The sequence below is a fragment of the Schistosoma mansoni genome, chromosome W (genome assembly GCF_000237925.1).
Source record: "Schistosoma mansoni strain Puerto Rico chromosome W, complete genome".
Classification (NCBI taxonomy): domain Eukaryota; kingdom Metazoa; phylum Platyhelminthes; class Trematoda; order Strigeidida; family Schistosomatidae; genus Schistosoma; species Schistosoma mansoni.
The window spans coordinates 9127746-9140307 of record NC_031502.1 but is presented as its reverse complement, the minus strand read 5'-3'; the positions used below and the strand labels follow the sequence as shown (position 1 = coordinate 9140307).

Here is a 12562-nt window from a genome sequence, read left to right as displayed (position 1 = left end):
ATTCCACGTATGGTCGATCTGGAGTAACTTCACATATATTCTCAAGTCAACACCGTGACATATTAAAATTGCCATCACCTTAAAAATCAAGAGGTCCAATAAAGGGTAGGTTATAACCAAGATTTTGAAAAATTTCTTATGCATTTAGGATACATATATTTCCGGTAACAGGCAAACTGATAATGAATATGCATAATGGGATTTCAGCCAACATCAATGAATAAATGGACTCTGTTTTCATGTAACAGAAATAGTTTATAAACTGCGGATAACCAGTTAGACAATGTGTAGAGGGTCACAATTATAATAGAAACAGAAGTATTAGGAAGGTAAAAATGGCTCACTAGGTACATGCACTTTGATTTCATTATTAATCTACCAAAAAGTTGGAGTAAGTTCACTTAGTTGTTACAAAGAGTTGCTGCATAATTCACTTAAATGTTGAATTTTCTTGTTGATTGGTCATAAGCGAAGAAAAGCCATATGAGTACAAAAATTTAAATTCAAACAGCATAGGTGGTCCCCTATAAATCACTTTGAGTGAAAAATTAGGCAGAAGTTTGCAATAAGACACAGGTTTTTATAAATGCTTTTTAATGATTACAACTCATTAGCCTGATAAGATAGATAACAGCCATTTACTTACGCCTGTTACCTCTCGAGGAGCATAGGCCGCCCACCAGCATTCTCCATCCAACCCTGCCCCGAGCAATTCTCTCTAGTTCTTTACAGTTGTTATTCATCCTTTTCATATCTACTTCTATTTCCCGGCGTAATGTGTTCTTTGGCCTTCCTCCTTTTCGCTTCCCTTCAAAATTCCAGGTTAGGGCTTGTCTCGTGATGCAGTTTAGTGATTTCCTCAATATGTGTTCTATCCACTTCCAGAGTCTCTTCCTAATTTCCTCTTCAGCTGGAAGCTGTTTTGTCCTCTCCCACAGAAGGCTGTTGCTGATGGCACCCGACCAGTGAATATTGAGTATTTTGCGTAGACAACTGTTTATAAATACTTGTACCTTCTTGACGGCGGTTGTACTAGCATCCACGTTTCGGCTTCGTACAGTACGACTGTCTTGACGTTCGTATTGATAATTCTCACTTTGATATTGGTTGACAGTTGTTTTGAGTTCCTTACGTTCTTTAATTGTAGGAATGCCGCCCTTGCACTTATGTCTGCATCAGTTCATCCTTGTTCATCGAGGATGCTTCCCAGGTACGTGAATGTTTCTACATCTCCCGAAATTTCGCCATCAAGTGTGATTGGCTTGGCGTTCTCCGTGTTGTATTTGAGGATCTTGCTTCTTCCTGTGATAGATAACAGTGCTTTAGCAATATACATATACATAATACAGTTTGAACAGGCTTAGAGATTGTCTTAGATTAACTCACATCACATTCACTTAGATTTGTCTGAGTGTTACTTTATTAAATGGTTTAGTTGAAGTCAGAGTATTTAAAGATTGGTAACATTGAATAACCTTAAGCTTTATCATAAACCTCAGCTAGAGTGACTTAAAAAAATATTCCCAATAGTATCTACAATTATATATTTAGAAAAAGTATTAGTCCTCTTCCATAGCTTCGTTAACAAATGATTCGCCTTTCTTTTCATACGGTTGCGGAATAAAGTAATATAAACCATCATCTAACTGTTTACAAACAACAAGAACTTCAGGATGGAGCGAAGTGCGCATCATACAACTATCTTTTTCTGCTAACTCTTCGACTCCCTCACCGTCTATCCAAACTGCAAGCAGACTAACGCGAAATTCAGAGATTTCAATTTGAAATAACTTCTGAAATACAAAATAATTCGAAAATTATAACTTATAAACGAATACAAAAATTTACAAACTACTATCTCAACAATAGGATAGAGTATACTTTGCACACTATATCTCTCAACAATAGTAATTTTAAAAATGACAATTTTCTCAGAAAACGAAACAAGTCATAATTTGTACAGTTTAGATGGATATACACATATAATCCCCATAAGTATCGATAAAAACAGTTGGACAAGTTTGATAAAAACTACAGCTGTGTTCAGCTACTACAGATGCTGAGAAAAGTCGACATTTTATGAAACAATACCATGAAATTCAAAGTGGTTATTTCAGACTAAGATTCTTTCCCAAAAGTTAAAAGAATTATGCAACAATTCGAAATCGAAGTCAGTGGAGGTGCTGAAATAGTTTTCTTTTTAGTTACCAAGACAATAAAACATGGTATTGAAAATTAAACCTACCTAAGTTGCAACTACTAATATATTTATTGTCGTTATCATACGGTCATCACCTTACTTTCTCAAAGATGTCTATCCATTTCAAGATTCACTAAACTACATTCGAATAGATAAATGTAATTATGGATTCAATTACTCTTCATAATAGATACCAAGTTTGTTTAGACAGGTAATTGAGTAGTTTTCGGATCAACATGAGGAAAAGTTAAGTTCTAGTGTGTTGTGCTACTGATGATGACAGATATAAGTAGTACGTATCACTAATCGAAAGTGGAATGCTTGGCGGCAGAAGGTTGAGAAAATTGAAGAGAACGAGAACAGAGAGTGATTGGTATAGAAACGAAAGAACAACAAAGTCTCAGACAACTGATGGACATTTTGCAAATGAGGTATTTACAGTATGGCTCTCAGATTTTACCAAGATATTCTGTAATGTTGTATTAAAATACATTCGGTTGTCCTCACTTGTGTTCTCGTTCACTACACTACTACAACACCATCAGGCTGATGTCGAGAAAGATGTTAAGGTATGCATACATGCAGTCTTTTGAAAATCGTATCTCTAAGAGAAAATGTCTCCGGCATAGACAACGAAAAAGTAAGATCATTTTAGAATCGAAAGTGAGAACCGGATGTCGTTACCTTTTATAACTAAATCTGATTCGATTAGATGAGACTCAAGTAGCTGAGTATCCACCATTTTGCCACCTTCAGTTTAGGCACAGTATTCGCAAATCTCAGTGATACTCTAGAAAGATTTGTTACCAACAATTTACTTAGGAAGACTAGTTTTAAGGAAATACCTAAAATCCCAATAATTGCGCAATGTACTACCAAAATCTTATTCAATTCGATCCTATTATCAATAAATTAATTGAAATGATTATAAACCAACAAAAACTAATGTTACAAACGTTTTCATATTTTAGCGGAAACCAAGTAAATCAGCTTATAAATGACATCAATAAAACAAATCAGCACAAGAAATAACATACAGAGTAGCTTCCTAGTAGTTCGACAGCCAAATCTATACAGTTGTCATGCTTTCCTTTGTGGTTCTCTTAACAACTGTTTCCCAGAAATCGTTTGTTTACGTACTGTAAATTCATTTCAAATTGCAAATAAGTTATTTCTTTGATTTCGAACTGATGGTGACTGGATCGTTAGTAGTCTAACTTAGCACTTACATTTTAGGTATATAATCGATAGGTATGTGAACATGTACTTATTTATTTAAAAAGATAAACGTTGGTACGATGGTGGAACCAAATACATATGCGCCACACAATAACAATGAAGTTGTGAAGAGACAGAGAGGGTAAAGTGCGCATAATAAAAAGAACAACAATGAAAAGAAACTAGTGTATAATAATAACAGTAGTAATGATAAGAACAACAACAATAATAATGATAGCAATAATAATAATAATAGGAGAAGCAGTCCAGTTAGGAGAAATACAACCAGAAATTCTTCCGGTTAAAGAAGTTACGTTCACTTTTATGCAGATAGCAAACCGAAATTACAGTAGGATAGTCACTAACTTTTATTCTGAACCGTGTCTGATTACATCTCTAGCAACCGTGCTGCATCATCTCTAGGACCCCAACCAGAGAGTCATGAAGGTCCAACAGAAGCCAATCCTATATAGCTTTCTTTCATACCAGTACACCATGTCACACACTGACCACCTCTCCACGTTTTCCAACCGGTCTCGGCGTCGGCAAATAACGCACGACGTGGAACTCTCTGGGACAACATTCATAGGACATATCCAAGCCACAGAAGTCGATGTTTCAAGATGGTGACTCAAATTGGATTATCGTATGTGACCGAACACACGATGCCGAACCTCTGCATTATTAACATGGTGTTGCCACTGGATGTCAGCAATCCTTTGGAGACAATGATGATCAAACACAGAGAGTCGTTTAACGTCCCCAACTCGGAGGGGTTAGGTTTCACATGCATAGAGTAAAACTACTTTCACCAACACGCCGTAGATTCGACCTTTTACAGCCAGACTAACGTCAAAAAGATAGCCCAGGTTAGCATAAGTCGTTCTGGCTTTCACTATACGTAAAAGGATCTCGTCAGTTACGCCGTCACCAGCACTTACACAGCTACCCGTATGCATGAACTTTTCAACTATTTCTAACTGCTCACTACCAAGAGTAATTTCAGGAACAGGCTCCTGTTAGTCTTGCAAAATTACTTCGCCCTTAAAAAATACAAAGTGCACGCCATTTCTGCGGACATTGATTGCAGACTGAATAAGTGGACATTACATGGTCTGAGTAACATTACAAAGTAAGACAATATCATCCTTATACTCAAGGTTGAAAAGTCTTTCTCCAGGCAAAAGATCCACACCACCATTGCCTATATCCATCAGAGCTGTTTGCAGAACGTCAACGATAGCAAAGTTGGAGAGGAATGGTGAGATTGGGCAACCCTGTCTAACTCCACTGCTTGAATGGAACAACTTAGTCAATTCCTCAGTTAAAAAGTCGCCAACATATCTCGAAAAAGCACTGGAAGTCATCTGGGCCTGGTGATTTGTGGCTCTTCAGATGTCAGAGCTCCTTGCGGACTTCTGCCGTTTTAGGTGGATCAGTCGTCACTGACTCGGATGAACTGAAAAAGCTTCCGGCAGTTACCAGATGCAGTTGCTGCTTCTAACTTATTAACACGCTCCGACCACCAGGCTTCTCGGTCCTTACCCAGGTTTTGCCCAATTTCATTACGTAACAGTCTTTGTTTGTGGTCAAACTCACGGTCACCCGGAGTAGACCGATGGGCTTCAATGAGTTGTAAGGAGCCTGAAGAAACCCAGTGCTTAAAATTGATACGTTTCAAAAAGCCGCAAGCAACTTTACTCGCCACTTTCATGGTGTGATGCGATTGCTGCTGATGCTCGCCTGTATTTTTTGATGGGCTGACAAGCAGCTTTAAACCTAGCTCGGTTTGATATTTAGTTGCATTAGAAGCTGCAACCAATTTGCTGACATCGACCCATTTAGGACGATGAATTTGTTGTCTACTGAAAAGTAAGATAAGCTCACACGGATATGATCCGATTCTAGATATGTGCTCCAAGAAGAACGCTAGTCTTGTGCACAACCGTGCCAGCAGTAGCTGATTGTCACGTAATCACTCTGAGTTCAAGTAGGTTTGAGATGCAGAGGCAGGACGTAAAGTATTATTTTGGCGATGACTGTGATAGTAGGTAGTGTTAGCCCGAATTAAACTGTAACGAAATCGCAGTAGATGGTCACCTTTATCTGACCTGCGACCAACAAGTTCCCAATGGCCACCCAAACGACTCTCCTCTATGCCTAGACGTCAGACATGAGCATTCAAGTATCCGGCTAGTACCACAACACCTATCGGACACAAGCTGTAGAACGGTTAACTGGTAGTGTAGTGAACAGAACACGAGTGGGGACAATCGAATGTATTTGACACGAAAATTATAGACTATCTCACTAAAATGTGACAGCCATACAGTAAACAGTTAATTTGCAAACCATCAATCAATTGTCTTAATCTTGACTGTTTCTTCTGCAAATATCAGTCTATAGTCTCCGGTTATCATTGTTCATGCGTCCCGTTTCTGCTCTCTCCTTATCGATTTTCTACTGAAATACATACAATCCCCAACCATCGTTATATACTACTTGTGTGGATATAAGTGACCCACACTACTGTAGTACAACGCATCCGGGTAGCAATAACAAAAAGATATCGTTTTTCAAATCGATTTCTTCGTACTTTGATAGGGATTTCTAACTTAGTAACATATAACCGACTGTTAATAGGGATCCAATCGGTAAGTGCAAACAAGACGAAGATATCACAAGGTCCTCCGATAAACGCACGTGAAACTAGCTTTTCGAAGCGACATATGGAGAGCGAATTTGTAGTACTTCACTAGAGTCTTGAGTACGAATCTCGGATAGACAACAAACATCGACGTTGAAACTTTCTAAAGACACAGCCAACCCTACATGTTGTTCGATCCATATTAATAAGCGAACGTTCAAGAAGACCAGTTTAAATGATATACTTGGTTTTTGAAACACTTGTTCAGTGCTTGTAGTCGGTGCTAGCATTCAACATCCGACCAGTCAGTGACTTGATATCATTTGGGTAGGACAAGGTTTTCATCATAGGCGAGCTGCTGTATAAATTGAAAAATATAAGCAAAATGTGAATAAAGGGGAATACGTAAGTGACGTCGTATAAAAAAACGAATGTTATCAGATGATTGTGAGTGGGATTTGTCTGAATGCGAGTTGAAGCAAGAATAATTTTTTCCAGTAATAATCATCATTTGGTTTGTGTGAGGGCCAAAACCGAAGGCGATTTTTCTAGAAGGCCACTCCCCAATTTGTTTCATTTTTTATTTATTTAAACACATAAATATTGGTACAAAGGGGCACCAGATAAATATGCGCCTCACAAATCTCATTTGATTTGTGTGAGGGCTGTGATACTGCCCGGGTACCCAAACTGAAGCAGGAGGTTTTCTTAAGGGGCCACACCCGGAGCCTTTGACCTAAAGGTCTGATCTACAAGGCAGTGGAGCATCGTGAGGAGATGCAGTCCCATGGTAGCCGGTGACCAACGATTGATTCATACGCCATTTGTTCCTTCAGGATCCTGGAGCCCATGTGCACCATTGGTTCGAATCAGGGTTTTCCAACTCCCTTAGGTGGACTCGCCATGTCCACCAGCCCGGTTAGAGTGCCAGACATTCGCTTTTCGTCCTCTTAATTTCGTAAACAACACCCTCTCCACGAGAAGGCAGTGAGTAGGATTTCCCCGACAGTGGCTGTATACCTGAGGCCATGTGAGAGCATTTCATGTCTGTTGATTATTTTACTGAACGAAATCCTGCACAACTGAAACTCCCATTTTAACCTCAAATTAAATGGTAGCGATGTAAAGCATGTGAAATCTTTTAAAAACTAGTACTAGCTAACCATACTTAATACAAAATCTGAAAAATGTGAACGACAAAGAAACTGTTGAAGAAAGTACATTTTATTGTAATTTACATACATGGAATATGTTAAAAGAATTAATTACTTTGAGAAGAAAAATATATATCTATGGTGAAAAATCAAATTAACTTAGTACTACGCTAAATGTACTTACTGGGTATTACAACCAAAATGATTAGTATAAATCATTGTAGAGTTTATGGATTAAAACCTATAAGCGAAAGATAACCGAAAGTAGTCGAAAAAGAATATTAGTGTGAGATATCTGACTAATTTATTTTGTTGTTTGTAAAAGTTCCGGATGAATATTGTGAAGCTGTATAAACACAACCGTTACTTACTAGAATACGACACTGTTCAGGTGAAAGAACATTTCCTCTGCTGCACACAAGATACTCTCTCTCCAAATGAACAACACCCTTGACTAGTTTAACAGGCATTCCTAACTGACGTAAAACAGGCTCCATAGAATGAGAGAATTTGGGCAACGGACCAGATGCAATCCAGACCTGCAAATAGACAGAATGTACACAAGAAAAATTCTGAGTAATTATATGTATTGAATTGCATTCATAGTTTAGGAATTAACAACGAATATTCAAATACACTACATTTCGTCAAATGTTGAGTATAAGTTGCCTGTGATTATTTCATAACGGTCAAGAACCCATCAATACTACCACGTAAACTTATTTTAGCTAGGAATGAACATTGATCCTTAAATCATAGTAGGTAATCTCTGGTATTTTCGACAGAAAATAAATTGGCAACCGAAAAGAACGAAAATACAGCAAAACTATCTGAATCACAACAAACAATATTTTATTCTGTATACGCTTAGATCTACTGTTTTGGAGGTGATTTCAGAGAAGTCATTCAAGTTTTTCTCCATTGAGCTTAGATTTACGTCAAAATATGACTGAACCAACATGAGATCATAATCTAAACTATTCGTTTTCAAAAAACAACTATTTTTATCTAATTCTTGGAAGTCATTAACAAAGTTATCTACCATTATAAACAGTTTTAGTAGTCTTCGAAATACCCAAGCCTTCGAAATTTACAGCAGTATGAACTAGAGCACAAAGTAAGTTAGCTTTCAAACAAGCGGTCATTATAAAATATCCTCACGGTTTCTTTGATCTCAACAATCGTCCATCAAAGTAATCTGGTACAAACACGTTCATGCGTTTTACTTCCAAAAAATAAACGAATCAATGCAGTCACTTTATTTCAGTTAACGCAGACAGAAGGACAACAGTGAAAGAAGACATTCAACATTATTTGCAAAATAAATCGCATCAACTAAGATAAAGATTACATTGGACAAAGTGGGCATCTCCTTTGCCTACCCATATATAAGCACAGATTAGTAGTCGGGCAAAATGTTATATGATCACTTATAACAATACATATGAGTAACAATGGACGTATATCCATTTGGAAAAGGGGTGAAATTCGGGAAACTTCAAGAATCCCAGAAAATTATTAGAAACATGGAGTTGAAGCAAATTGGTGATCAAAAGAAAGACTAACGTACAACAAATCAACCAATATGGATGTGATCAGTCAATAATAAGGTCAGAATTCGACCAAAAAGACAGTCAACATGCGCGCAATAGTAAAAGGAGGCATTAAAACCTACGAAAACTATTCACAAATAAAGCTGAACTGATATAACACGTGGTATATGAGAATAGAAGACATGTGAAGGCTGAAGGTCCTTAATTATATTTGTTTGAAATATTGTTCAGATTTCGATGATAGGGAATGAAGCAGTTGAGTGTGCTGATCGCTTCACACATCTTGGGAGTTTTCATTAGCCCTGATGCGCTGGTGACGTAATTTCAACACGGGTTCAGTAAGTACGGCTGGCGTTTGCATTGTTCCGCATGTATAGTAGAAAAGATTTCTATCTTCCAACAAAAGGATGAGTATACTATGCACCAGTTCTCTTCTATTTCACTTTATGACTGTGGCAAGGCCATTGGTAATAAAGAGTGTTCGTGAATCACTAGTTTTTGATCATAGCTCTTTCCAAAGAATTATAAACATTGTTAGCACCGAGCGAGAAATGAGATTACACGCGCAGTATCGGGTAAAGAAGGTAGATTTGTTGATAAGACATTGAATCTTCATCGATTGAAGTGGTTGGAACATGTTTTACGCACGTTTAATTACCACCTGACACCTTATATTTGCTGGTTAGAAGCCGGTTGGAAGGAAGCTAAGGTCATACAAACCAAAACGAGACACCAGTCTGCGTAGTCATTGACAAGTGGACTGAACCATATTAATAAGCAGAGATCACTTATCTGGGGTCCACACGAATATCATATATACTAATTATAAACAGGTAACATGGCTCATTCGTGCAAATGCATTTACTCTTTGATTTGTATTAGATTTAGAGCTTATACATTTTATTCTTTGAATCATTTTTCTTTTCTAATCATATTATTCATACTTACTGTTTTCTACTACTAATTATATTGCTATTACTTCCGAATACAAAGTACTCTTACAAGACTGGTAGGAACCTGTCTACACTCTATGGTTAATTTTTTTTTAAATTAGTGGGAAAGTTCATGTATGTCGAGTGTTTTTAGTGCTAGCGGTGGCGTGACATAAAACCAAAATGGGATATGGGAATCTGGGTCATCCATGGCGCTGTTTTGATGCTGGCCTGGCAGTGAGAATTTCGGTTGGGAACACGTCGGTATGAGGAACATTGCCCTATAGTTATGAAACCTGGCCTCCGAGTTGAAGATGATCGATGACTTTCTTTGTTTGACCATCGTCACGGAGGAATTGTCGCTACACGTCGGCAACAAAATAAAAGTAATCCTGAGGTTTGGCAATGAGTGCTTAGGTATGGTGAAGATAACCCAGTTAATATTATCTTGAAACAGCGGCTTTAGTGACTCGTACATGTTACAGATGTCATCTCAGCGGATTACACCTCGTGCATTACTTGTAGACGCTGGGGCTGAGTGGAAAAACTGGAGTTGGCCGGTTTGACATTAGACCCTGGTATGATTGGTTTACAGCATAGTTTGTAATATATGCTGTCACACGACAAGTGTTCAGGAGCCTGGGTAAGGACTGCAGAATTGCAAAAGCATACACATCTAGAATAGAGGACTATGTGAATAAAGATACTTTTACAATAATATTAGAGGTTCAGCTTTGTGAGAAAGTTAATATTACTAAAATCATGGGAGGCAGATGGAAAGTCAAGTGAATATGGTATTCGTACGAATCAACAGAGAGGAATATGCGAGATATTTCACTTATATGTGATCAACGATTAAATAACTACGAAGAAGATGAGTGCAACCGGCCTATACAAAAGTTATAAAATAAATTTCTTGCCATCTTAACCCAAGAGAATAGTATTTCGAACCGAACACTAACTTCTTTAGATTATGCAAGTTGACAAATTACCTCTTTTAACATCTGACTACCGTTACTTTGTTACTTTTGAATAAGATTAGGTAGCGTCTGGATAGGCATGAAGCCCGAAGGAGCTGACGGAACAGTTTTTTCGTCACATGAGTTTGCACATAATTGCCATCTTCGACATCCATCGTCTTATAGAACTGAAGATCCAAAAGACAGGTGAATGTACGGTTTCGTGTACGATCTTGGAACTTTTAAAAGACTGGAACATCTATTAAAACATAACAGTGAGCGATTTGAATTGTCACCCTAGTAACAAGTAAGACCACAGTTATGACGGCACTCTATCGCTTAAATGAAATTATTTCATCCCAGAAATACTATGATTTTTTCAACCAAGTTACGAAGTACGTTACAATTCGAAAGCTTAGAAAATGTAGATCACGACAACGGGTCTGTCAGTCAAGTGAATACCACTGATGATTTAAATAGTGGAATGATCTACTCTAAATGACGGCGCTTTCTGTAGAGATCTTAGATAACACACCCTTTCAAAGTGAGATTCTTGGAAAACTAGATGAAATAGCTTTGGAGAACACAAAACATAACAGTGGAACCATGGAAATGAACACCTAAATTTCACTATGGAAACCTTTGTAAGACAATACTTCTAAGAACAACAGAGTACATTTTTAAGGACAAATATTTCAGCGAAGACATGGGGATTACCATTACCAATTAAGTACTAAACTGCAACCATGAGCTATAATTAATTAAAAGGTTTTTTAATTGTAGAGCCACATGATATCTGGCATTACGTACTAGGTCAATGAAGAAATTTTAAGACTCACAGTCTGCTCAGCGATTACACCTGGTCTACTGTATTCTGACGACCGGAACGCATCAAGCTGTTCGCGTAATTCTGCAGGCGATGATCGTGAAAATAGAAGGGCACACTGTCCTTTTAGATATTTGGATAAAAGGTGCAATTTTGGTCGATAACTGTCTTCATGAGTTTTACCCAACGCTAAAGTTGTCACCTTGTTGACACCAAATAAAAGCCTAAACCGTATGTCACACAAATTAGGAATAACTTGATTTTCGCCATGCTTTTTCGTATTTCGGAAACTTTTTGGGTGCGAGGATTTTGCAGGGTCACTACATAAACTCTTCTATATTCATCCACATATTGACGAACCTTAAAGCTACGTAAGACTACAAGCAATTTAATACCTTTGCAATGTGTTCTTTTTTCTTAGGAGCATGCTTTAGAACCTGAGTAAGTTCGACTGAAAAGAACTGGATACAAAGGACATCCTGAACTTACCTTTCTTGTCACGCCTGGAAATCGGCATTTTGATCGACCCGCTTCTGTCAATCGACAGTTTTACTCTTGGATGTCAGATTCAGATTTTAGATTTGTGTAATAAGGACAGAAGGCCTCCCGGTCTATGATATTCTTTTTCCACTATGCTTCTTTGAGTGTCTAGTCTCCTCTTGAATGAGTCAATTGAGGGTGTAGACACCACTGCTTCAGGTAACAGGTTCCAAGAATTGATGACTGCGTGTCACGGGTATTTTATCCGTTCTCGGCTGTTCTACTCGTCTTCTATGTCCTCTGAGCTGTTCAGGTGTAATGGGAACAAGGGAAGAAAATATATTAGGTCCGAAATCATTTCTCAGTATTTCACACATCAAAATCAGATCGCTGAGATTTTACAAATATATTATTCCTATTTAATGTCTTACATCAACTCGGCGCTCAAATACTGTGAAACTATTCGCTCTAATTTAGATGAGAGTTCTTATATAAAAATCAGATCACCTCTAAATCTGCGATAGGACAGAGTAAAGAGGTCTAACTTTACAAGCCGCTCTTTGTATGGTCAACCACGGTGTTCTGGAATTGCA

At 37.8% G+C, this 12562-nt stretch overlaps 1 protein-coding gene across 1 annotated transcript; it reads right to left on the bottom strand.

Moving 5' to 3' along the window:
- Positions 1 to 1559: 1559 nt before the first annotated feature.
- Positions 1560 to 11916, bottom strand: Smp_134420 (putative mrna turnover protein 4 mrt4; the record flags this gene model as incomplete). The annotated part of the gene is made up of 5 exons (XM_018800146.1): positions 1560 to 1778; positions 5946 to 6051; positions 11474 to 11712; positions 11746 to 11809; positions 11885 to 11916. 5 exons carry the CDS (start codon positions 11914 to 11916, stop codon positions 1560 to 1562), a joined length of 660 nt encoding a protein of 219 aa, XP_018653989.1.
- Between the last annotated feature and the right edge of the window lie 646 nt (positions 11917 to 12562).